The sequence below is a fragment of the Salvelinus namaycush genome, chromosome 20 (genome assembly GCF_016432855.1).
Source record: "Salvelinus namaycush isolate Seneca chromosome 20, SaNama_1.0, whole genome shotgun sequence".
Classification (NCBI taxonomy): Eukaryota; Metazoa; Chordata; class Actinopteri; order Salmoniformes; family Salmonidae; genus Salvelinus; species Salvelinus namaycush.
In genome coordinates, this window is record NC_052326.1 from 13,862,968 (window position 1) to 13,887,581 (window position 24,614).

General features: G+C 40.8%; 2 protein-coding genes and 1 pseudogene across 2 annotated transcripts in view; 2 read left to right on the top strand and 1 right to left on the bottom strand.

The window, feature by feature from the left end:
• The window catches only part of LOC120065594 (FERM domain-containing protein 4B-like), a 34,028-nt gene extending 31,867 nt beyond the window's left edge, over positions 1-2,161 (top strand). Inside the window, exon 21 of the mRNA XM_039016658.1 lies at positions 752-2,161. Within this exon, the coding sequence (XP_038872586.1) occupies positions 752-1,091 (340 nt within the window). The 3' untranslated portion in view covers positions 1,092-2,161. The remainder of the gene's footprint in view (positions 1-751) is intronic.
• A 5,295-nt stretch (positions 2,162-7,456) lies between these two features.
• On the bottom strand, positions 7,457-10,948 carry LOC120065683 (PRA1 family protein 3-like). Its single transcript, XM_039016753.1, has 3 exons — positions 10,646-10,948; positions 8,797-9,014; positions 7,457-8,669 (listed from the first exon to the last, which is right to left on the bottom strand). The coding sequence occupies exons 1-3, from the start codon at positions 10,822-10,824 to the stop codon at positions 8,491-8,493; spliced, it is 576 nt and encodes a 191-aa protein (XP_038872681.1). The 5' UTR covers positions 10,825-10,948; the 3' UTR covers positions 7,457-8,490.
• Positions 10,949-12,824: 1,876 nt separating this feature from the next.
• On the top strand, positions 12,825-22,938 carry LOC120065595 (annotated as a pseudogene).
• Positions 22,939-24,614: the final 1,676 nt, after the last annotated feature.

Consider the following 24,614-nt stretch of genomic DNA (forward strand, 5'->3'; position numbering starts at 1 on the left):
TCCAATTGTCATCCAGCGGTCACATTTCTCTTATGGGGTGTGCAAAGGCATACATACACCACTTAAGCTGCCTCCTCCCTCTCCGTTATTGCTATCACTCATCCTTGACCCTCTCGTGCACAGATGTCCCCCAGCAGAGTATGAGTGGAGGCGCTGTGGTAGACTGGAGCCGGGGCCAGCATGGGCTCCAGGGTCATTAGAGATGTATGACGCTGGTGCCTATCATGGTACTGAGTTCTGACCAGCGAAATGAAACCGCCTAATCAAAGGCACCGCACTAAAGAAAGGGTGAGAGAAAAAACAAACTACCCACAAAGATGCTATGGTGTTGGTGGGGACTCATTTTGTACGTGGCAGTTCTTCTACTCTTTACTCATGGTGGTGTCCACTGTTGGTGGTGGTGGGGTAGCAGCTCTGGAAGTGGTGGTATATGTGGAAGAAAATGTGACCCTGCCTATTGGACATCTGAATGCTGTGTGTTTCATGCTTGTTGTTCTGTGCATCTGCTTTGTTTTTAGGTGTGAGAAAAGTTTAATCCTGGGTCAAACACACAAACACATTTTGGCATTTTCAAACCGGCATAGAATTGTCCATTTTCATTTCTCTAGCACTGTATCCCAACCAATCAACATCCCAGGGTTAAATTATTCAAATTACTTTCCACCAGTGAGAAATGTCTATTTGCTTGGATTGTGTTACCAGCTTTGTTTATTTTTAGCCTAACCTGTTTTGTATCCTGTATGTGTTGCAGATCCTATGTAGATGTGAACCAAACCGATCCATTCATCGGCAGCCAAACCGATCCATTCATCGGCAGCCAAACCGATCCATTCATCGGCAGCCAAACCGATCCATTCATCGGCAGCCAAACCGATCCATTCATCGGCAGCCAAACCGATCCATTCATCGGCAGCCAAACCGATCCATTCATCGGCAGCCAAACCGATCCATTCATCGGCAGCCAAACCGATCCGTATATCGGCAGCCAAACCGATCCGTATATCGGCAGCCAAACAAACTGCAGCTTGGATCCAGACGACCCGCGACTTTACTGGCACGAGGGCTCCTCCAAACCTGGAACTATAGTCTAGCGGTAAGACCCATCATGAACTGTCTCAACTTCCACTTTGTGACACTTTCATGTGCCTTGGACTGCACTTAGCTGTTTTTCTGGATGGAAGAAGGGACCCAAAGAATCAAATAACAACACTATGGAATTCACACAGGGAATGACCTAAAGTAGATGTACAGCTGATTTGAGTTCTCCTACACGGAATTGCTAAAGTGGGTCTACCTGCATACAGTCATAGTCTCTGAAAGCAGAATTACAACACGGTCACCTGATCTGAATGTTCTGGATTGCTAGATTTTGTGTGTTGGCACTTGTTGCGCACTGAGTTGCACTTGGTGTTGTGGCTGGTTGGATTAGTCTGAGGGGCTGGGATGACAGTAGGAGGATGGAGGACAATGAACATGACTTGTCCTGCGTGACCAATATATGGGGAAGCTGTATGCTCACCATTACAATGAAGGATCTTTCAAACAATGACATGTTGAAATTAAGGATGGAAATTGGATTTTGAGTGTAAGGATGCCTACCAATGGTGACCTGCTGAAACATTCTCCAGTCTCTACCAGTTTCCAGAGCCCATTCTATGGTAGCATTGTTTGTAGCTATGTACAGCCCTTTGCTATTCTTTGTTGGTCAGTCTTTTTGCACCAGCCATTTACAAGTATTTGGACCTCTCTCATTCTCAGCAATTTTATCATCTTTACTTCCAAACGCTTCAGTCTAACCATTAAAGACTCAACCGTGTCGGCTTTTATACCTTCAAAGACCATGTTAACACTTTATCAATGACTGTGATGTTAATCCTAAGTCTATTACAGGGCTTAATTTTGTCTATACAAGATTATTTTTTTTTATGCTTACTGCATCCCATGCTGGAATGGACTGGTGCTCTCCATTCCTCTCAAGAAGGAATTTGTATGTACCTGTTGATAATGTAAATAGATTGTATGGTTCTGTCTGTTTTTAGAGCATTTTTTTTTGTATTTTAAGAAGCATGTAATATATAGTAAACAATCAAATATTAAGCTGGTTCTTAGTTATTTGTATAATTGAAATGCATTTGAATTAAAACATACATTTTGAACTATATCCTCAGTTCATTCATGTTTTACTCTCTAAAATGGTTGCTATTATGTGTCATGAGAAACACCGTTATAACTGAAAATAACAAATCTCCAGTAACTGATTCAGTAAAAGAGGATTTAAATCCAGATCCATTTAATCAAGCACTTAAATTAAATCGTCTCCGTTCAGCCAATGTAATTAGTTCATTGGGTTTTACCGTAAAGAATGCTTTTTTTACTTAAAATTATGAATTTAGAGCTCAGGACAATAATATGATTATTTTTAAAGTTCCAATGCAGCTGTTTTATATCAAATCATTTCTGGGTAACAATTAAGTACCTTACTGTGATTTGTTTTTAATTAAAATGGTCAAAAAGAAACAAAAATAGCTTTTTATCAAAGAGTAATTTCTCATGTAAGAATTTTTCTAGGACTGTCTGGGAGTGCTCTGAGTGGGGAGGGGAAAACCAAAAACTAACAGTTATTGGCAGAGGTTTGGAACTTTTTTTATTGGCCTATTAACTAATTTACCGACTGGTGAGGTCACCAGGCAGGCCATAACACCATCCCACCAAAACAGACGGAAATCTCAGGCAGTCTTTTCAAACGGCTCTTACACTTATGTCACCCTCTGAATGGCACACGTACTCCATGTCTCAATTGTCACAAGGCTTAAAAATCTTTAACCTGTCTCCTCCCCTTCATCTACACTGATTTGAAGCTGATTTAACAAGTCACATCAATAAGGGATCATAGCTTTCATCTGGATTCACCTGGTCAGTCTCATGGAAAGAGGTGTCCTTAATGTTTTGTACACAGTGTATATCTATCCCCCTGCACTTGCTAGTGGCAACTTATTGGGGTGAAATATGACAATGTGACAACGAGTATATCAGAGTAGCAGAGTATAACCTGTCATAGCTGTTAACAACTGTTGCTAGCCTCAGAATTTAAGACTCAATTAGGCTGCTTTAGCTCCATTTTCTGACCACTGTGTAGTCGCTGGTTATGTGTCTGCATAAGTTGTAAACCAGACAAACCAGTTTGTTTAAAGGCTGACACCCACTGCCCTTCCCATCTATGACAAGCTAGAGTAAACTGCTCTAAACCTGGGCCTGTTCATAAGGGTACAACATTGAAGAACATTCAAAAAGAAATGCAGAAGTACATATATAATGGTCATGCTGAATAGGGAAAGGAGTCTGCTCTATTCATTAGATTTCTATCTACATTTTGCAACGTTTCACTTCACTTACTAGTCAAAACTCTGTCCATGTAGTTAGTGTGATTCTGGAACAAAACATGGAGCAGAATGTGACCCTTCACCTTTTTCCTCCCTCCTCAGTCAGCCAGCACACATTTCTCAGCACTTCAAGTATATCCTGCTACCATTCCACCACTGTTGACCCTACTATTGAGGCTACAGTTCACCAGCTTGCTTTGTGTATCCCTCCTTGGAGTGTTATGGCTCTTAACGCCACTGAACTCTGGGGAGGTTTCGGAGGGTTCCAGGTCCTTGAGTTTACCCAAGACAGAGCGTGAGAGAGACATACTTTTGCAGCTGTCTTCCCCAGTCTCTCTCCACCTCCCTGGACAACAGCTGTCTTCCCCAGTCTCTCCACCTCCTCCCTGGACAACAGCTGTCTTCCCCAGTCTCTCTCCACCTCCTCCCTGGACAACAGCTGTCTTCCCCAGTCTCTCTCTACCTCCTCCCTGGACAACAGCTGTCTTCCCCAGTCTCTCTCTACCTCCTCCCTGGACAACAGCTGTCTTCCCCAGTCTCTCTCCACCTCCTCCCTGGACAACAGCTGTCTTCCCCAGTCTCTCTCCACCTCCTCCCTGGACAACAGCTGTCTTCCCCAGTCCCTCTGCACCTCCTCCCTGGACAACAGCTGTCTTCTCCAGTCTCTCTCCACCTCCTCCCTGGACAACAGCTGTCTTCCCCAGTCCCTCTCCACCTCCTCCCTGGACAACAGCTGCACCGGAATATCACGACGGCTGTTCCAGCTGACACAAGACTACATAAACAATGGGCTCCTGTATGTGTCTATAGACCACAAAGACACTCCCCTGATATCAAGTGCAGACATGTGGTTAGCTAGACCCTGCCTGCTGCTTACCCTGCTCAGGGTAAAGCAGCTGTCAATCCGGATGATAATGGGTCATCACGCCTCAGGGCAGCAGGTCTTACTTCTGCTCAGGGAGCAATATTCCTGACCTGTAGTTGAGGGGTTAGCTGGATCAGTGTTCTGTACCTAAACTGGGGGGGGTTATTGTTTGTGAGATCATGAAGAAACAGTAATATAGGGTAGATGTCTCATAGCACTGCAGGTTAAAGTGGTCTCATGCGGCATATGACCGACTGATACAGGGTTCTGATGGCATGATGGATTAAGGCATGCACAGCCAGCTGACAGTGTTGACGTGAGCCGGGATGAGCTGACTTCATGAATGTTGCATTATGCTGAATTACTCCATTTCATGCCCAGTGACTGACTTGTTCCAACAAAGACAAGAGACAGATGTCATCCCCAAACCCATAACAGCACATGAGAACACAACAGCCCAAAAAATGCTAAATACAAAACTACATGTGCTGTCAGCAAACTGTGGTCAAATGCATTCACACAGCAAAGTTAAAAAGCCTGATAGGGAGGATTACACTGGTCATGGTCTGCCAGTAAGGGCTAGTTAGGAAATACTTTTTTGAATCCCTGTTCAAAATATTCTAAACACACTACAGCATAGATGCGTATGTTTTGGGGAGAGTCTCGGCAGCACATTGGATGTTTCCTCACCGGGCTCCTTGCCAGAGTAACACGTATGTTCTTAAAGCCTCACTAAACATCTGTTCAGATCAGGAGGCAATACACCAAACACATGCCCGTTGGACCAGCTGCTTCACACAACAGACATGTTTGTGTAAATCAGCACAAAAGCTGGAGGGGAGAGAACAAGAGCCTCCACCGTGTTCTCTGCTCTGAGACTTTACTTGAGTTTACTGCCGCTGGGGCTTGTGTGTTCGTGTGCTCCCAGGTTGCTCAATGTTGTCTGCATGAAAGAAAAGTGGCGCAGGAGGAGACATAAATCACACTTGTGCAGTTCTCTGAGAGGACCGATAAGGCCTTGCAGCTGAACTCTCTCTACCACTCACACTTAAAACACTGCACCCGAGTACACCCAGGCCATCAGTTCCTGCTGTCTATCTTTCTCTCTCTCTCCATCGCTCTCACGCACACACCCTTAAAAAAAGACACCGTTGTTATGTAAATCATAAAACTTTCTCTCCAAGGCTTGTAAGTGCAATAGAATGATCACTTCATGATTTGAAATGAATTTCCAATGTGAGCCTATGAGAGGCCAAAGTAGCTGACACAGCAATCCAGAGAAGGTTTGGCGTTGAGTGACTGCAGATGAATCCACTCTGTCACTGACTGTGCAGTATTCTGCTCTTCCCTATAATCTACTGCAGCCTATTGATTAGCATTGGGACAAGTGGAGAGAAGGTAAAAGTTAGGCCATCCATCACCCTGGAGGTACTGTGGAGATAAAACAGGGTGAGGCGCTGAGTGAATGCTGATGGGACATAGGTTAGGATCCCACATTCCTTTGAAGTTCTAAATCAAACGCTTGTTCAAAGGTCATTTGATTATGAAATTCACAATATTGAATATCTCTCATATAGTTTATTAGGACACAATTGGCTTGGTTCTTTTGTTTGGTCCTTTTATTAGCGTAGAATGTCAGGTTACTTTTTTTCCCATGTTGTTATTAAATAAACCTTTGAATTCAGTGAGAAAAAAACACCATAAGCATTTAATGGCTACAGATGTGAGTGCTACGGGGCGATTTAGACAGGTTACCTTGGCGTTCTTGGGCACAGGAACTATGATTTTCTGCTTGAAACATATTCAGTACAAGTCAAAAGTTTGGACTCACCTACTCATTCAAGGGTTTTTCTTTATTTTTACAATTTTCTACATTGTAGAATAATAGAAGACATCAAAACTATGAAATAACACATAGAATCATGTAGTAAGCAAAAAAAGTGTTAAATCAAAATATATTTTACATTTGAGATTCTTCAAAGTAGCCACCCTTTGCCTTGATGACAGCTTCGCACACTCTTGGCATTCTGTCAACCAGCTTCACGAGGTTGTCACCTGGAATGCGTTTCAATTAACAGGTGTGCCTTGTTAAAAGTTAATTTGCAGAATTTTATTTTCTTCCTAATGCGTTTGAGCCAATCAGTTGTGTTGTGACAAGGTAGGGGTGGTATACAAAAGATAGCCCTATTTGGTAAAAGACCAAGTCCATATTATGGCAAGAACAGCTCAAACAAGCAAAGAGAAATGACAGTCCACCATTACTTGAAAACATGAAGGTCAGTCAATCCAGAAAAGAGGATAAATTCATTAGAGTTACCAGCCTCAGAAATTGCAGCCTAAATAAATTCTTCACAGAGTTCAAGTAACAGACATATCTCAACATCAACTGTTCAGAGGAGACTACGTGAACCAGGCCTTCATGGTCGAATTGCTGCAAAGAAACCACTACTAAAGGACACCAATAAGAAGATGAGACTTGCTTGGGCCAAGAAACACGAGCAATGGACATTAGACCGGTGGAAATCTGTCCTTTGGTCTGATGAGTCCAAATGTGAGATTTTCTATTCCAACCGCCGTGTCTTTATGAGACGTAGTGTAGGTGAACGGATGATCTCCGCATGTGTGATTCCCACCGTAAAGCATGGAGGTGGTGTGATGGTGCTTTGCTGGTGACACTGTCGTGATTTATTTAGAATTCAAGGCACACTTAACCAGCATGGCGACCACAGCATTCTGCAGCAATACGCCATCCCATGTGGTTTAGGCTTAGTGGGACTATCATTTGTTTTTCAACAGGACAATGACCCAAAACACACCTCCAGGCAGTGTAAAGGCTATTTGACCAAGGAGACCTGGCCTCCACAATCACCGGACCTCAACCCAATTGAGATGGTTTGGGATGAGTTGGACCGCAGAGTTAAGGAAAAGCAGCCAACAAGTGCTCAGCATATGTGGGAACTCCTTCAAGACTGTTGGAAAAGCATTCCAGGTGTAGCTGGTTGAGAGAATGCCGAGAGAATGCCAAGAGTGTGCAAAGCCGTCATCAAGGCAAAGGGTGGCTACTTTGAAGAATCTAAAATCTAAACTATATTTTGATTTAACACTTTTTTGGTTACTACATGATTGTGTTATTTCATAGTTTTGATGTCTTCACTATTATTCTACAATGTAGAAAATAGTAAAAACACAGAAAAACCCTTGAATGAGTAGGTGTGTCCAAACTTGACTGGTACTGTATTTATTTAACACTTGTTGAAAACAAAAATTCACAACTAATAATTTACAGTGATTTCACAATTTCTCCTTCATAGCCAAGCTGGTCAGTTGTTCCTCTTAATTGAAAATAATTAAGCATAGATTAAACACCTCCAGATCTTCTGAGGACTGAGACCAATAAGAAAGGTAGTAAAGCTTAGTAGCAAAGTACAGGTAGTAAAGTTCTACTCTCCACAAATCAGCATTTTCACATTGCAATGTTTGCATCAATAAAAGGGAGAATGCACAGCACTTTAAAAGCTAATTCCCTACTGCTTAATTTGCGAGATAAATTGTGAATTCATCTATGGAACAATAAACATAGTTCTGTTTATTTTTCAATCCAAGTGACCTCAATCAGTCCGGTCACAGTTTTGCTTTTAGCGCCACAATATTTTCACTCCTTATATTTACAAAAGTCACAAAATATAAATAAGTTGTATAAATATTGCATATAGGGTTTGGAAACACTTGCCCAACTACACACACAAATCCATTCAATGGGGAAGACTCACGTGTGAACTATTGAGATGCAGACATCACTACTTTAAAAAAAAAAAGTGCCCTGACAAGTTTTGGGTGGAGTAATAAATATCCTGAGTTTAAACTAACGCGTGTTTTCAACACATGCTCTCTAGTCTAAACACACATACACTTGCATGTGCAATTATGCTCTCTAGTCTAAACACACATACACTTGCATGTGCAATTATGTTCTCTAGTCTAAACACACATACACTTGCATGTGCAATTATGTTCTCTAGTCTAAACACACATACACTTGCATGTGCAATAGGCAATACGGTTTCTAGCTGAAGTTTTCAAACAAGCTGAGATGTATTACAATCATTCCTATTCAACATTGACTGCATGCAATGAGACTGCACGTTAAAAGGGGGTGTGCAAAGGAATATTTTCCCATCCGGTCAGAGGCCAAGGAGGCTGATAGGGGACCTACGACAACACAGGGACTGTGTCTGTGTGGAGTTCTCATCCTTCCTTTAGTTTTCCTTCCAGGAATTCTTGGATCTTTTGCAGACTCTCTTCCTGCTGGCCCAGTGCATCCAGTAGAATACCTATTGGTGACTTCTTTAGCCCCGCCCCCTCCATTTTATTCTCCAGTTTATTCTTCATGTTGCGAAGGCGAAATGAGGCATGTGCAAAGATCACTGAAATCCAAAGAAATAGATGCAGATTAATACTCTTAAATTTGCATGACACCTCTCTGCCTAGAACTAATGTGATGACATAATGAAGTGTAGGCTAAAAGAAACAATTAATACAAAAATAACGTACAGAGAAGAGGAAACGTGATCCCAAATATGAAGACCATGACGCCATCGAAGAGAGACATGAGGAAGTAGCTGGCAAGCATCACTGCCATGACAAATAATGTGGGGTTCTGCCTCTTAAAGTCCTTGATCATGGCCTTATTCTCTCCAGCCCACACTGAGCCCAGGAAGACCAACGACACCACCGCCATGCCCATGAACATCTCCATAGGGTTCAGGAACCTGCAGGGAAGCACAACATAATGAACGGGTAGGATCATACACTGGCTGGAACAGTGTGGAAGAGTTGAGCTTTCATACATTGTAGTCAGTGATACCATCTAGTGGTGAAAGACTGTCAATACATCAACATGACTTCCAATTTTTCTAATGAAAATTTGTATTTCTACAAAACATTATTAATTAATAATCACAATAAGAGCAATTTCAAAGATTATGGTGACGTGTTACTGAAGTGAATCTACATCATCAAAAGATTACAAAGCAGTAACATTTACTATAACTGGCAAAAAAAAATGGCCTAATGAAGGATGAGAGGAACTTTTAAACAGCAAGTAGTTTTGACATAGCCTATGAAGCAATGTTAGGGATGTTAGAATTCCCAATAGTTTGTCTCAGACTATATTCTAGAGTGTTGTTTTAGATCATACGACTCTCTGACGTTACATCTTCAGACTCCAATGGTGAGCTTTCCCCAACCCCTGGTTATTTTTATTTATTTTATTAAGGACAGCTTACTCTCTGTGCTCTATTCATCTCATATTCCTGTTATCTAGAACAGCAGCTGATAAGTGAGCAGGGATTAGGGGCTTAATAGCTGACCACCATAGCAACAGTGTGTCATCATAATCAAGTAGGTCTAGCCAAAATATGACTATTTTTAGAAACCCTAACTCCACATTTCTTAAGTGGAAACTCTTCCTCTTAAGTCATTTTTGTGATCAATTGTTAGTCATGTAGTCATGACGGGTTACATCTATGTTCCACCAATTGTGAAATGACAATGTCATAAATCTGAGCAATTCTAGAAACAAATGAAGAAATGAGACACTAGCAAGGCCTTTATATCAATTTTCTAAAGTGATTGTGAAATTAAATGTGAACATCATAACAGAAAAGCTTAACTACATTTCAGTTTCAGGAGGATGCAAGACACAAGTCTCTCAACCTGTGAAGCGTGTCCACATCCTCTATGCCCAAAATAGGTCTGGAGACTTTGTTTTACCAATCATGCACTCAGTCTCCCTTGGCATTAGCCAAGATATAGCCGTATCATGCTGCCAACCTTCAGACATGGCAATAGAAGGAGAAAGCTCATTCAGATGAATTGTAAGAAATTACAAAATGCCAACATATGCTTTGGTAGAAATGAACATGGCAGGAAGCTCCTATGATTAGACTTTAAAGTGAGTCTCTGCACCCATAATTCACAAATGATACCCAACACTTTAATTTCAGGCTGGCATCAGTTAAAAGTACAATCTTAGATCTGGGAATATGTTCATTGGTCATAGGTTACCCATTGAAAATTATTCTTTAAGAATGTATGCCTCAACTTTTAGCGCAACTGTTTTACCCTATCATAACCCAACATGTACTCCATTGTTCACAACAACAAAAAACAAGAAGCACCAATAGTGTAGGCCTCTATACCAAAACAAGTGGCGGGGCTGTCATTTTGCTCAAAAACGAATCCCAGATTGCAGCTTTTATAGACGTCAACACAACAGTTAAGGTGATGGCTAGAGTTAACATAGATGAAGAGACTAGGTAATGGTGGCCTACTGTAAAGCAGATTTCCAGATATTTTATGTTGTCGATAGAAATTGTGGAAAGCGTCTCATGCTACTTACCCCACAATAAGGAAAACCATGACAGCCATCGCCAAATAGTTCGTCTGATAGTAAAGCAAGTTGTTGACAACCCTGTTGTTCCATTTAGGTAAGTCTCTCACGTCTGGTTTAGCAAATCGGTCAGAACCTGGGAAGAAATCGTCCCAGGGTCTCAGCGGTGTGAGTTCTACCTTGGCCATTTTGCTACTGTATGAAGACTATGAAATATAATTAATATGCTTGTTGTAGGCTGCATAAAGTATTTCTGGCTACAGCAAAAGGAAGATTATGCTCAAATGTCATAAAAAAATACCCCTTCCATTTCTCGCGATAGCTTTCAAACCAACCAGTCAACCAATGATGTATATAAACCAATTATTTATATACACACTAGATGACTTTCTAAGGCACTATTTTGAAGCCAACTCGCCTCCATCTTGGCACTACCCCACCGGCGTAAACAAATATTTTGGAAGGTATAGAAATGCATTTATTATTGTCTAAATGTGTTTTTTTCCACGTGTATTCTATTAGACACCTTAATGCATACGCTTAAATTATATTATGTGAGTTAAACATAAAAATAAAACATGAATATATATATTTTTTTCAAATGTCCTTTATTAAGAGTGAGTATTACAGTCCCAACTAAAACAACAAAAAATACTTAAATACATGTAATTTTGAGACATGTAAAATGAAATACTGTAGAATTCCATTCATTCCTATGGAGGACTAATGCTAATATGTCCGACCGGTGGCTTCAAAGCCTCTCACAGACCAATACAGCGCATCAGCAATCCACGGTTTATATACAACTGTGTTGGAGTTGATATGTATTGGCCATTGAGATGCTTTGAAGCCACCGGTCGGCCATATTGGCACTCCCCAGTAGTGTTGTCGCGATACCAGAACTTTGACTTCAACCCGATACCAGGTTTAGTATAACGATACTCGATGCCATCATGATGCTAGATGCCATCAAGTAACTCAATACCAAAACAATACCACTACAAAAAAGAAGGTGCTTTAGCCAAAGACGCAGAATGGCACTTGATCCAGACAGATCTTTTGAATTTAATATCATTACATTTTAAATGTATGATTTTTGAAGTATGCATTCATTAATCAATCATACAATCGATTTGACTTTGTTTGTTTTTTACCAATCAAACTACATAACAACATAATGGTAATCATTTATTTGAATGGTATATCTCTAGTATATTGATAAACTGGGAAAATAAAGACGTAGCCTAGGCCTATTCATAAAACAGTTTAATTCATATTCAATAGGAGTGTGTGCATGCATTGATTTATTGAGCTTGTTTTGGCTGATTTCATGGGGCTATAATCTGTTTCCCTTCCATTTGGGACTAATTTTATTGTATTATTCAACAACATTTGCATAGAAGAAGCACGTTGTTTTGAACGAGGCATCAGTGGAGCAGGTATGGTGCTCTCACACTATAAGGGGGCATTTGCTGCACTGATAGACATGCCACTTTCAAAACAACTGGGAACTCAGAAATCTCCAACTTCCGACTTCAGTGCGTTCAAGACAACTGTAAACTCGGGGGGAAAAACAAGCACCGACTGGGAAAAATCGTTTTGAACGGTCATCCAACTCGGAATTCCAACTCGGGACTTTCTGACATGAGGATCACTGACATCACGACCTCATATTTTTCAGAGTTTCCAGTAATCTTGAACGCACCAACATACTTGATCCTCTCCCAATCAGTAGATGACGTGGACATATTTGACAGAAGTACCGAAAGTACACAAACTATAGTACCGAAACCGTTTTTCATGTTCTAGTACTGAAAAAGTAACAAAGTTTCGGCATACCGCGCAACACTAATCTCTCTGATGAAGTTTGATATATTTTAGAGTGATCTAATGAATCAATGTAAGCGTCATCAACCATATATTTCCAGTCTCTATTAATCTGTCTATAGCTCAGTCAAAATTAGCTGACAAGTGGAATTATGACATTAAGTATTTCGTTTAGGGGAAATGATAGGTTTAGGTAGAGACTGCCCAAAAGACGTAACAAAGTAACAGACCGAGGACACAAAAGTGTACAACGAAGTAACAGTTCATGCAAATAATGTTTGAGTGACATCCCACGTTGTTCTTCTTTACCCCGCCCTTTTTTACGACGAAAGGCACTCTCATTGGTCAGCGAGCTCGTGCTGTGATAGCACACTTCCTGTTGTTGAATAAGCATGAAATGGGAATGTTTCTAACACTCCCAAAGTAGTGAAATTCTTCATATTTTGTTGAAGGTCAGTTCACATGAAATTGATACCCAGCTGCATGACGATATAAGTATACTTTACCAGATTTAATTGTTATATATATATATATAGCTCACATGAGCCAATATGCTTCAGTTAGCTACTGTACTGTAGCTAGCTAACGTTAGCTAGTGGAACCTGGTTATATGAAAAACATGGAATCCATGTCTGAAGGCTAGCTACTAGCTGTAATGAAATGTCTACGGTAGTTGCTTGGGTTATCTAACATTAGCAGAATGTGTGTTGCAACCACCACTAACGTTAGTTAATTCATTGCCACTGTACATCATAGCTAGCTAACCACAGCTAGCTATAGCTAACAGTCCCTCTGCTCAACATCATCTAGATGTGGGGGAGAATCCTGAATCCTGTGGTGATTAGCAGAGTTCGTTTCACTTCGAGTTTCAGAAGTCTCCTTACCATGCAGCTGAAGACTACAGAGTTACAGTCCTTATTCAGTGATGGACTGAATGGAATAGCAGGTGAGAGCAGAAGCCAGGTATACTCTATCACATTCTCATCAACTTTTACTTAGCTAGCTACCAACCAATTTATCTGGATCAAAGTCTAGATATTCATAACTGCCTTTCAAGGTCTGTGGCATGCAAATTCATTCGTAGCACTGTTCAGAAGTTGATCCTCTCGAGTAGTTTTTTTATACTCTAATTAGTGATGAGGCCAGGGTTTGAGAAGCAGGTTTGGATCCGAATGTATGAATCCGTGTGTCTACTTTTTTGTAATTATAATTGGGTGATAGAGGGGCCAATGCATGTCAACAGTATAGATCTTATCAACTTATGTATTTAGGCATGTCTGTCTTTCTCCATAGACCTCTTTGAGAAGTACACGTTTGAGCTGAGGATAGCAGGGGGTGCAGTGCGGGACCTCTTGTCTGGGAAACGGCCAGAGGATGTGGACTTGTGACCATGGCAACATCAGAGGAAATGAAGAGCATGTTCCAGACTGCAGGGATCAGGAGGATCAACAATAAAGGGGAGAAGCATGGGACCATCACTGCCCGAGTAAGAGCATCTCAAGATTACTATGAAGTTTGACCAGCTATACACAAATATTCCCTGCGTTTACAATCCAATTAAAGATGCCGGATTTAAGACTGCTGTTGTAAAAGAAAGTGATGTTGCCTTTCATTAGCGACCTTTCTTTTTACACTCTGATTTTGCCATGATGAGAAAAATCACTTTCACACTACAGTCATTGTAGTGCAAATTATGCTGTACAGGAGGTGTGTATGCCTTTAAAACACATATTTGTCTTTTCATCTCTAGCTTCACAATGAGAACTTTGAGGTGACCACACTGCAGGTGGATGTTCTACAGACTGGCAGAAAGACGTAGAGACCTCGCCGTCAACTCCATGTTTTTAGGTGTGTTTATAGTATATATTCACCTCTTCTGGCGTTAATGTCAAACTTGACATTAGAAAATCAAAAAACGTGTCTGGTTAGATTTCTGTCCAAACAGGGTTAGATTGGATTCTATATCAGCGTTTCTGAAAGTTTGGTTTGCGGACCTGTTAATGGTGGGTCGCGACGTAAATGTATAATTATTTCATTAATTACTGGAATTGATTTGGCCAAGTGCAACTGCGCTCTCGGTTCAGTGCGCTCTCTGCTTAGCAGCGGTGTCTGCTCAGTTTGACAGCTGCGCGAGTGGGAGAGGTGAGGGGGGAGATGCCCATGTGCTTTGCAGTTTACCGGATATTTTTTCTGCAGTTTTCTTGAAGTTCACTCCGCGACCCACACGCTGCTCTTTCATTCAAACTTTGAGAAATAACGAGGAGCGCCCACAATGTGTTTTGTGTGGGGAAGTGCTTAGTAATGAGTCTCTCAAAACAAACAAATTAATAAAACGACATGTCCTGACCAAACATTCAGGCACAACATGACAGTAACCCAGGGAGTTCTTGTGGAAAGTAAGTCAGCCAACAAGGCATTCTTGTCATTTTATAACATGTGATGATGATACTGTAAGCAGAAATAAGGGAGTACTATCTCTCATAGTAGTAGATGTGAGATCCTCTTTCAAACAATCCCCTGGCCTTGTGACGTTACACAGCTAATAACTAACATTAGCCAAAGCAAGCTAACTAGCTACTGATAGTGCAACCCTAAGAAAGAGTACAGATGAAGATGAAAAGTTCAGGCCTACTGTACATGTTACTGTATAAATGATTGTTGAGAACAAGTCTAGGTTGGAACTGTTGCTGTTAAGATACAGTTAATTTTTATTCTGAACTGGAATAAACTGATTGAGGCAAGATGCTTTTTGAGGCAAACACACTGACACAGTTCTGGGTTGCTCATCTACAGCAGGAAGCGATGTCCTGCCTGGCTGAGAAAGCAGTAGATGTTCTGATCCAGTTTGGCACCACATACAGTTGAAGTCGGAAGTTTACATACACTTAGGTTGGAGTCATTAAAACTCGTTTTTCAACCACTCCACAAATTTTTGTTAACAAACTATATATTTGGCAAGTCGGTTATGACATCTACTTTGTGCGTGACGCAAGTAATTTTTCCAACAATTGTTTACAGACAGATTATTTCACTTATAATTCACTGTATCACAATTCCAGTGGGTCAGAAGTTTACATACATTAAGTTGACTGTGCCTATAAACAGCTTGGAAAATTCCAGAAAAGGATGTCATGGCTTTAGAAGCTTCTGATAGGCTAATTGACATAATTTGAGTCAATTGGAGGTGTACCTGTGGATGTACTTCAAGGCCTACCTTCAAACTCGGTGCTTCTTTGCTTGACAAACGCAAGTATAAACACCATGGGACCATGCAGCCGTCATACCGCTCAGGAAGGAGAAGAAATTGTAGACCTACACAAGTCTGGTTCATCCTTGGGAGCAATTTCCAAACGCCTGAAGGTACCACGTTCATCTCTACAAACAATAGTACGCAAGTATAAACACCATGGGACCACGCATCCGTCATACAGCTCAGGAAAGAGATGTGTTCTGTCTCCTAGAGATGAACGTACTTTGGTGCAAAAAGTGCAAATCATTCCCAGAACAACAGCAAAGGACCTTGTGAAGATGCTGGAGAAAACGGGCACAAAAGTATCTATATCCACAGTAAAACAAGTCCTATATCGACATAACCTGAAAGGCCTCTCAGCAAGGAAGAAGCCACTGCTTCAAAACCGCTATAAAAAAGCCAGACTACAGTTTACAACTGCACATGGGGACAAAGACTTTTTGGAGAAATGTCCTCTGGTCTGATGAAACAAAATTAGAACTGTTTGGCCATAATGACCATCGTTATGTTTGGGGGAAAGGGGGGATGCTTGCAAGCCGAAGAACACCATCCCAACCGTGAAGCACGGGGGTGGCAGCATCATGTTGTGGGGGTGCTTTGCTGCAGGAGGGGCTGGTGCACTTCACAAAATAGATGGCATCATGAGGAAAGGAAAATTATGTGGATATATTGAAGCAACATCTCAAGACATCAGTCAGGAAGTTAAAGCTTGGTTGCAAATTGGTCTTCCAAATGGACAATGACCACAAGCATACTTCCAAGTTGTGGCAAAATGGCTTAAGGACAACAAAGTCAAGGTATTGGAGTGGCCATCACAAAGCTCTGACCTCAATCCTATATAAAATTTGTGGGCAGAACTGAAAAAGCGTGTGCGAGCAAGGAGGCCTACAAACCTGACTCAGTTACACCAGCTCTGTCAGGAGGAATGGGCCAAAATTCACCCAACTTATTGTGGGAAGCTTGTGAAAGGCTACCCGAAACGTTTGACCCAAGTTAAACAATATAAAGGCAGTGCTAGCAAGTACTAATTGAGTGTATGTAAACTTCTGACCCACTGGGAATGTGATGAAAGAAATAAAAGCTGAAATATAAAATACTAAATAAAGTGGTGATCCTAACTGACCTAAAATAGAGAATTTTTACTAGGATTAAATGTCAGGAATTGTGAAAAACGAAGTTTAAATGTATTTGGCTAAGGTGTATGTAAACTTCTGACTTCAACTGTATATACTGTATTTTATTCTATACTACACCACTGACTTAAACAGCCATCTCCAGCACATCAGAGGCTGCTGCCTATAGACATAGATTAGGAATCACTGGCCACTTTAAGGAAATGAAACACTAGCCACTTTAATAATGTCTCCGTATCTTGCATTACTCATCTCATATGTATAAACTGTATTCTATACTATGCCACTGTATCTTAGTCCAATGCCGCTCTGATATGTGTATATTCTTAATCCATTCCTTACTTAGATTTACATGTATTTTGGGTATATGTTGTGAAACTGTTAAATCTTACCTGTTAGATATTACTGCACTGTCGGAGCTAGAAGCACAAGCATTTCGCTACACTCGCAATAACATCTGCTAAACACATGTATGTGACCAATAAATTTGATTTGATTTGAATATTACGATACTTCAGGTAATCCAGAGATCTCTGTGGTGTAAATGGGACGGGTGTTAATGCTGGACTTGGCTATGGCAATTAACAAATTCAACTTTAGTATGTGAGGGTTTCTGTATGGCGTTCTTGTCCTTGTCAATATCTCCCGGTCTGCCCCCAGGTTTTATGGTCAGTGTCAGTCAAGGCAGGGGAACATGACCCTGCACCCCTGGAGGCTATCAGGGAGAACGCCCGTGGTCTAGCAGCCATATCAGGGGAGCGTATCTGGATTGAGCTGAGGAAGATGGTGTTAGACACCCATGCTGCTCACTCACTAGAGGTCATGTATGAGCTGTCCCTGGCTCATTCCATAGGTGAGGTAGAAAGCCCTGTTTCCTAGGAACTATGGTATGGGGAGATGTCAAATATATCAACAATCCTTACTCCAAAGGACCATTTTATGGATTAAATGTATTTAAAGTTCCAAAAAAGCCTGGCCTTTCTATGTCCTGCTTTTGTGAGGAATCACCCAAAACCATTATAGTAGTGCTGAGTAATTAGTGCCTTTTGAGGTCGTTTCGGTTAGAATATTTTCGATTTCTGGAACTTAAAAACAAAATATATATACACATTAAATGCATTATGACATTATGACAAAAATAGTGAACATTCAATTACCAAAACATTGAAAATATTCCATGGTCTCTGTCAGGTCCACATTGGGTAGATATCAATATAAAATAGGAAACTACTATGAAATAATACAATATTTCAGTTGTGTATATTACCTAGTCTTTATTTGACTTTATTATTTTTAATTCCTTAAAGTCATCTTATCTCTGCTCAGGCAGTAGCAGCCAGACAGACAATGTTATCTCTGTGCTCCACATACTGTGCTCCACATACTGTACTGTCTTTAGTCATCCAATTTAGCTAGGCTAGCCTATGCATGCTGCAGAGCTGTTTTACAAACCATTTTACTAGTTCTTCAAAATAGATAAGGCATACTTTCATAAACAGTCTCTATCCCTTGCTCTTATCATTGTGTTGTGTACATTCCTCTCTCATGTGGTCTGTGTGTATCTAATAAGGCAGGTGTAAAATTGTATCCATCTTTGTCGAAACTGGAAACAACAGGTGCAATGGATTATGGTCATCTTTGTTCATTACCACGTTTCTGCGCTGAACTAGGTTGAATATTTGCTTAATGACAACTCCTTTCAGCCCAGCGCCCCACAAAGTTGGACTTGATTTCTCTTGTGAAAGATTTAATTTCTCTAGAGAAACGGCACGTTGGGTTTACAAAAAAAAAATGAACTAAATGCAATTCAAGTAATTGAACCAACTTCGGTCAATTAGTTGTTTAATAACCAAAACCCCCCTTTAAATTTGGGTTATTCGCTCAGCACTATTAAATAGCCTAAATGTTCAATCGGAGAAACCACGCGACACAAGCTGCTTTCACCCTAAAGCCATTTGATGAGTCATTCTCAAAACAAAATAGAACATTTCTGGATTCACTTTTTTTTTCTCCCCATACATTGGTCAAAGAAGACCACCTTTCTGAGATATCATTATGGAACAGTTAAACCAATCCCACATTACTCATTAGCCTTTCATTGCTCTAATCTCACCAAGCACCATTGAGAATTGGCAAACTATCCAGTTTACAATTAGTCTTACTGACTAAATCCAAACTAAACCCTAAAGTATGCATGTAGAAGTCATGCAAACAATTACGTAAAGCAAACCTCAAAGCACTATGTTTAGGTCGTCATGGTGACAGATCACTAGAAATGTTTTCAGCTAGAGCATAGATTGTTTTTATAGATAGTCCCATAATTATAGTTGTGTAAGAGTTATGCTTTTATTCCCAGGTTTACCTGCAGAGGGCGACGGAGGAGATGAAGCGGGTCTGGCAGCACTTGGAAGGACCATTCTCCCAAGCCATGTCTTCCTGGTCAAACACAGACGAGACCTCCATAAATCGCAGGATGATCCAGACAGCATGAAGCCCTACACTGACTATATCATAGATGTAAGCACAGCCATTGCATAACAAAATGAGTTGATGTAATGATACTAACTGTATTTACAATTTTATGACTGTCAAGATGGTGTCCTTTTGGAACTGAGTTTGCCATGGATGGCCTAACCTGACAGCAGCACATGGTCTAGTAGATCATTTTATGTATATTGTTTGCAGAGTTGAGAGGTGGATGCTCAAAGTAAAGTGTGTCAGCTGCTTAGGTACCAGGGCGAGGACAAGTTACTGGCAGAGATGAGCAGATGGTCTACTCGCTTCACCGCGAGTAGGCACGACTTGAGGAAGATGGGCATCACCTCTGGCAAGGAGATCGGCATTATTCTACAGAACCTACGAGACATGTGGAAAAAAGAGATGAACAAAGCCGAGCTGCTTAGTCATGTCAACAAGACATGATCCCCAGTGTGTGCAGTACAGGAAGGGGGTGAGTGTGTGTGTGCACGGCCCTTCTGCTGACTGAAATCTGTTGATTGCACTGGATCACAGAACTGTAAACGTCTGCAACCATCAGGCGTTACCCCCACACACACCTTTGAGTGTTGGATATGGGAATGAGAGAGAAACCCTACATTTCTTTACAATGTTGAATTGAACTAATTTATCCCAGTGCAGCACATAGAGTTTGGATATTGTGCTCTCAGCTGAACAGCGGTCTATGAAAAAAATTTACGTTTGTAATCAACCAGAACCACTGCAATCTCTCAGCATCTGTGGCAGTATAGATACTGGAACCATTTGTATATTGCCTGCCCTGAAATGCCTTTGAGATTGGGCAATCTGGTGTTTAGTTTGGATTCAGTCAATAAGATTAACTGAAAACTGGATAGTTTGCCAATTCTCAATGGTGCTTGGTGAGATTAGAGCAATGAAAGTCTAATGAGTAATGTGGGATTGGTTTAAATGTCCCATAATCATATCTCAGAAAGGCGGTCTTTGTGGGGCGAAAAAAAAAACGTTAATCCAGGAATTTTCCATTTTGTTTTGAGAATGACTAATCAAATGTCTTGAGGGTGAAAGCAGCTTGTGTATAGTGTGGTTTCTCCGATGAAATATTTAGGCTATTTAATGAAGGTTTTGGGTGATTCCTCATGAAACCAGGACAAAAAATACCATGATTTAGGAAGAATTGTTGACATATATTTGACATTTGTATCTAAAAGCAAAAATGAGAAATAATGAATCAAATTTGGCATATTTTTTGCATTTTGGCTTTACCAAGGGTTATGGAATAACAAAGTCCCAGAGTGAGATCTCTGATACTGTTAGAGTTATGATAAATTATATACAGAGAAATTGGCATAGTAGGCAATGTAACCAATCCAATCACTGGATTACCTTTTACTTGCATCATTGCACATCCTGCAAATTACCAGCAAACGCAACCATTTTGAATCCATTTTCACATTCACTCTGCTTTTAATGCTTACAAATGGGATTATAACTCTAGAAGTAGCAGAGATGCCACTTTGGGACTTTGAATTGCCTGCAAAGTATATTATGGTCTACATTATATATAAAAAATTGTCAAATAAAAAACAAATGTATATTTTCAATATTCATAAATGAATGTAAGAAATGTGTTAATGAAATCAAAATGCTACTGATATTACAGAGCAAGCGGTAAAGTTTCAGATGACGCCAATGTTTGCTTTGTAGCACCTACAGATAGTGCTTAATTTGTAAAACCGGGAGGTCCCGGAACACATAGTGAGCGCGAGAAGAGGGGGGTTATTCTGGGGGGCTCTGAGGTACCAGAACACAATGAGAAAAACATTTTGTGAAACAACGTAGCAGCATGGCAGACAGAGTAAACAGCCAAGTAGGCTATCCATGGTAGGGAAACGGACAGCACTCTACAAGGTGCTGATTTAATTCAAAGCATTTTAGACGTTACTGCAGTATGCACACATACTTTAGTATATTTGCGGGGCTTACACAAGTCCGAATTTCTTAGTCTGATTTTCTAGACATGAATGTACAGCATAATTTTTAGATGACACTGGGGGAAAAATGCCATATGCATATGCACACATACTCAGCTGTGGGGCTTACGAGACACACATTTCATATATTTTTAAGACCTCAATGTAGCAGCAGAACAAATCACAATATCGGAATAGAACTTCAAATAAAATAAATCAATGTAGGCTGCAGCAGAACACACACATGAGAATATATTGGCATCTTGCCTATGTGATAATATAAATAAACATTCAGATTACCTTCACAGTACAGAACAAGTTTGTAAAGAAAAAATCCTACCTTAGTTTCCAAAACCTCCCACATTGACTCTCACCATGTCAAGTCCATTTAACTCATGAGAGTCAATTTCTTGCTCAAAGCCATGTGGCTGTGACGTTTAGCCTCCTAAGGCTGTTCGGAAGACTGTGGCTGTCGAGTCTATTTTTTCATTTTGAGTGTTAACTATAACATGGGTGTCCTCTTTAACCTTGTCTAAAAGGCTTGCTGCCACCAAATGTGCCTTGGTTCGGGCATGTTGAAAAAAACATTTTCTGAAGTCTTTTTGTTGTTTGTTTACGTCTATGGCATGGGATGTTAAATAACTGTACATTCCACCCACTCTTTTGCTACTTTAATCCCTCCAGTCGTTTCTAGACCCAAACTCCCTACCTTTTTGCATGTTGTACAACCCAACTTTGAATTCTGCTTGACAAGCCAGGGGTTATACGTTTGTTTGTTGTTGAACTGCAAATTGCACCTGCTCAGAGCACTTTGTCGGTGAATGCAATGCCCCCCAGCTTCCCGTCTCCCTCTGAGTCTGACTCGCTAGTAGGCTTACTAGCTAGTGGAGGTGCCAGTGGTGATACACTGGCGGGATTAGTATCGCTGCTAGCTATAGCATCGCCATCAGGAACAGTTTGCCCCGTACTCCTCTCCTCCGGCACTGACAGTTCTCTGGCTCGTTCCGGGTTTGATTCACCATCTTTCTCTAGGTTTTTGGACTTGAAAAATGTCATCAAAATCGATTGCCTTTTCTTATCCATTTAAAAAAAATCTTTCCCATGATTCAAATTCAGTAGAGATGACTAGCCTAGGTGACGTGATTACGTAGGGACCTCTTCACTAGCTGACCACCACTCCCCATAACCTCTATGTACAAATAAGAGAGCAGGTCTGGAATCAGTGTGACAGTATAGGATGATTACACAGAAGGATCACCACGCTTTTACATGATGGTCTTTCTGGGGGGCAGGAGAAATAACAAGGAGGCAACTTGATTTAACGCTGATTGCTTTTATTAGAATGTCTGTAGTGCGAACAGTTAAACAATTAATAAATCATGCCGCGAGAGGTACCAGATCCGGGCAAATAGGTGCCGGAACAAACAAAGTCAAATCTGATAGGTGCCGAATCCTGTCCTCAAATTAAGCACTGCCTACAGATGGAACATTATGGAGTCTTAAATGAGGCCTCGGTAAGTCCAGTCCAGACCTGTCATTCAGGGATTTCCGGTTTTGCATGTTATTTTGACATTAATACATGTCACATATCCGTCAAACAAAAAATATATATCATTGTGTTAATAAAGTCGCATACAAACATGGTCTCTTTTTTGTTTTCTTGAGTAAGGCAGCTCCAAAATGCAGGTGTTTCAGCCTAGCTCAGTGCTTTCTGTGGTGGTGGGGCAAGCCAGCAGAAAATACAGTGCGTTGCGCTTTGATTGGCTCAGTGTTCTGTCACTCATGGGAACACTACCTCTCCGCCAAGTTTAAGGGTAGAGCTAGAAAATTCAAGCCCCTTGGGTGCTGCCATAGAGTTATATTAGAAGTGGCCATCTAAGAAGGCTCAAGGTCATTGGCCACAGATAAAATTATGTCAAATCACATATCTACAGTAGCTTTGATTGGACATGTCAACATCATACTTTCAAAAACTTAGCTAGCAGTCATCATGAATCAAGTTGACAATCTACTTGCAAATCCTTTTTAATCCTTGTCATACAGTTGAAATTGGAAGTTTACATACACTTAGGTGGGAGTCATTAAAACTCGTTTTTCAACCACTCCACACATTTCTTGTTAACAAACTAGAGTTTTGGCAAGTCGGTTAGGACATCTTGTGCATGACACAAGTAATTTTCCAACAATTGTTTACAGACAGATTATTTCACTTATAATTCACTGTATCACAATTCCAGTGGGCCAGAAGTTTACATACACAAAGTTGACTGTGCCTTTAAACAGCTTGGAAATTATGTCATGCCTTAAGAAGCTTCTGATAGGCTAATTGACATCTGAGTCAACAGGAGGTGGATGTATTTCAAGGCCTACCTTCAAACGCAGTAACTCTTTGCTTGACATCATGGGAAAATCAAAAGAAATCAGCCAAGAGCTCAGAAAAAAAATTGTACACCTGCACAAGTCTGGTTCATCCTTGGGAGGAATTTTCAAATGCCTGAAGGTACCACGTTCATCTTTGCAAACAATAGTATGCAAGTATAAACACCATGGGACGACGCAGCCGTCATACCACTCAGGAAGGAGACACGTTCTGTCTCCTAGAGGTGAACGTACTTTGGTGCGAAAAGTGCAAATCAATCCCAGAACAACAGCAAAGGACCTTGTGAAGATGCTGGAGGAAACAGGTACAAAAGTATCTATATCCACAGTAAAACGAGTCCTATATTGACATAACCTGAAAGGCCGCTCAGCAAGTAAGAAGCCACTGCTTCAAAACTGCCATAAAAAAGCCAGACTACGGTTTGCAACTGCACATGGGGACAAAGATTGTACTTTTTGGAGAAATGTCCTCTTGTCTGATGACACAAAAATAGAACTGTTTGGCCATAATGACCATCGTTATGTTTGGAGGAAAAAGGGGGAGGCTTGCAAACCGAAGAACACCATCCCAACCGTGAAGCATGGGGGTAGCAGCGTCATGTTGTGGTGGTGCTTTGCTGCAGGATGGGCTGGTGCACTTCATAAAATAGATGGCATCATGGGGAAAGGAAAATTATGTGGATATATTGAAGCAACATCTCAAGACATCAGTCAGGAAGTTAAAGCTTGGTCGCAAATGAGTCTTCCAAATGGACAATGACCTCAAGCATACTTCCAAAGTTGTGGCAAAATGGCTTAAGGACAAGGTATTGGAGTGGCCATCACAAAGCCCTGACCTCAATCCTATAGAAAATTTGTGGACAGAACTGAAAAAGCGTGTGCGAGCAAGGAGGCCTACAAACCTGACTCAGTTACACCAGCTCTGTCAGGAGGAATGGGCC

Coding starts and splice junctions, on each gene's coding strand:
- LOC120065683 (XM_039016753.1), bottom strand. CDS start 10,824: ATGGCCAAGGTAGAACTCACACCGCTGAGACCCTGGGACGATTTCTTC. Junction 9,015..10,645: donor ATGGTTTTCCTTATTGTGGG/GTAAGTAGCATG, acceptor GCTTCCCTGCAG/GTTCCTGAACCCTATGGAGA. Junction 8,670..8,796: donor GATCACGTTTCCTCTTCTCT/GTACGTTATTTT, acceptor TTTGGATTTCAG/TGATCTTTGCACATGCCTCA.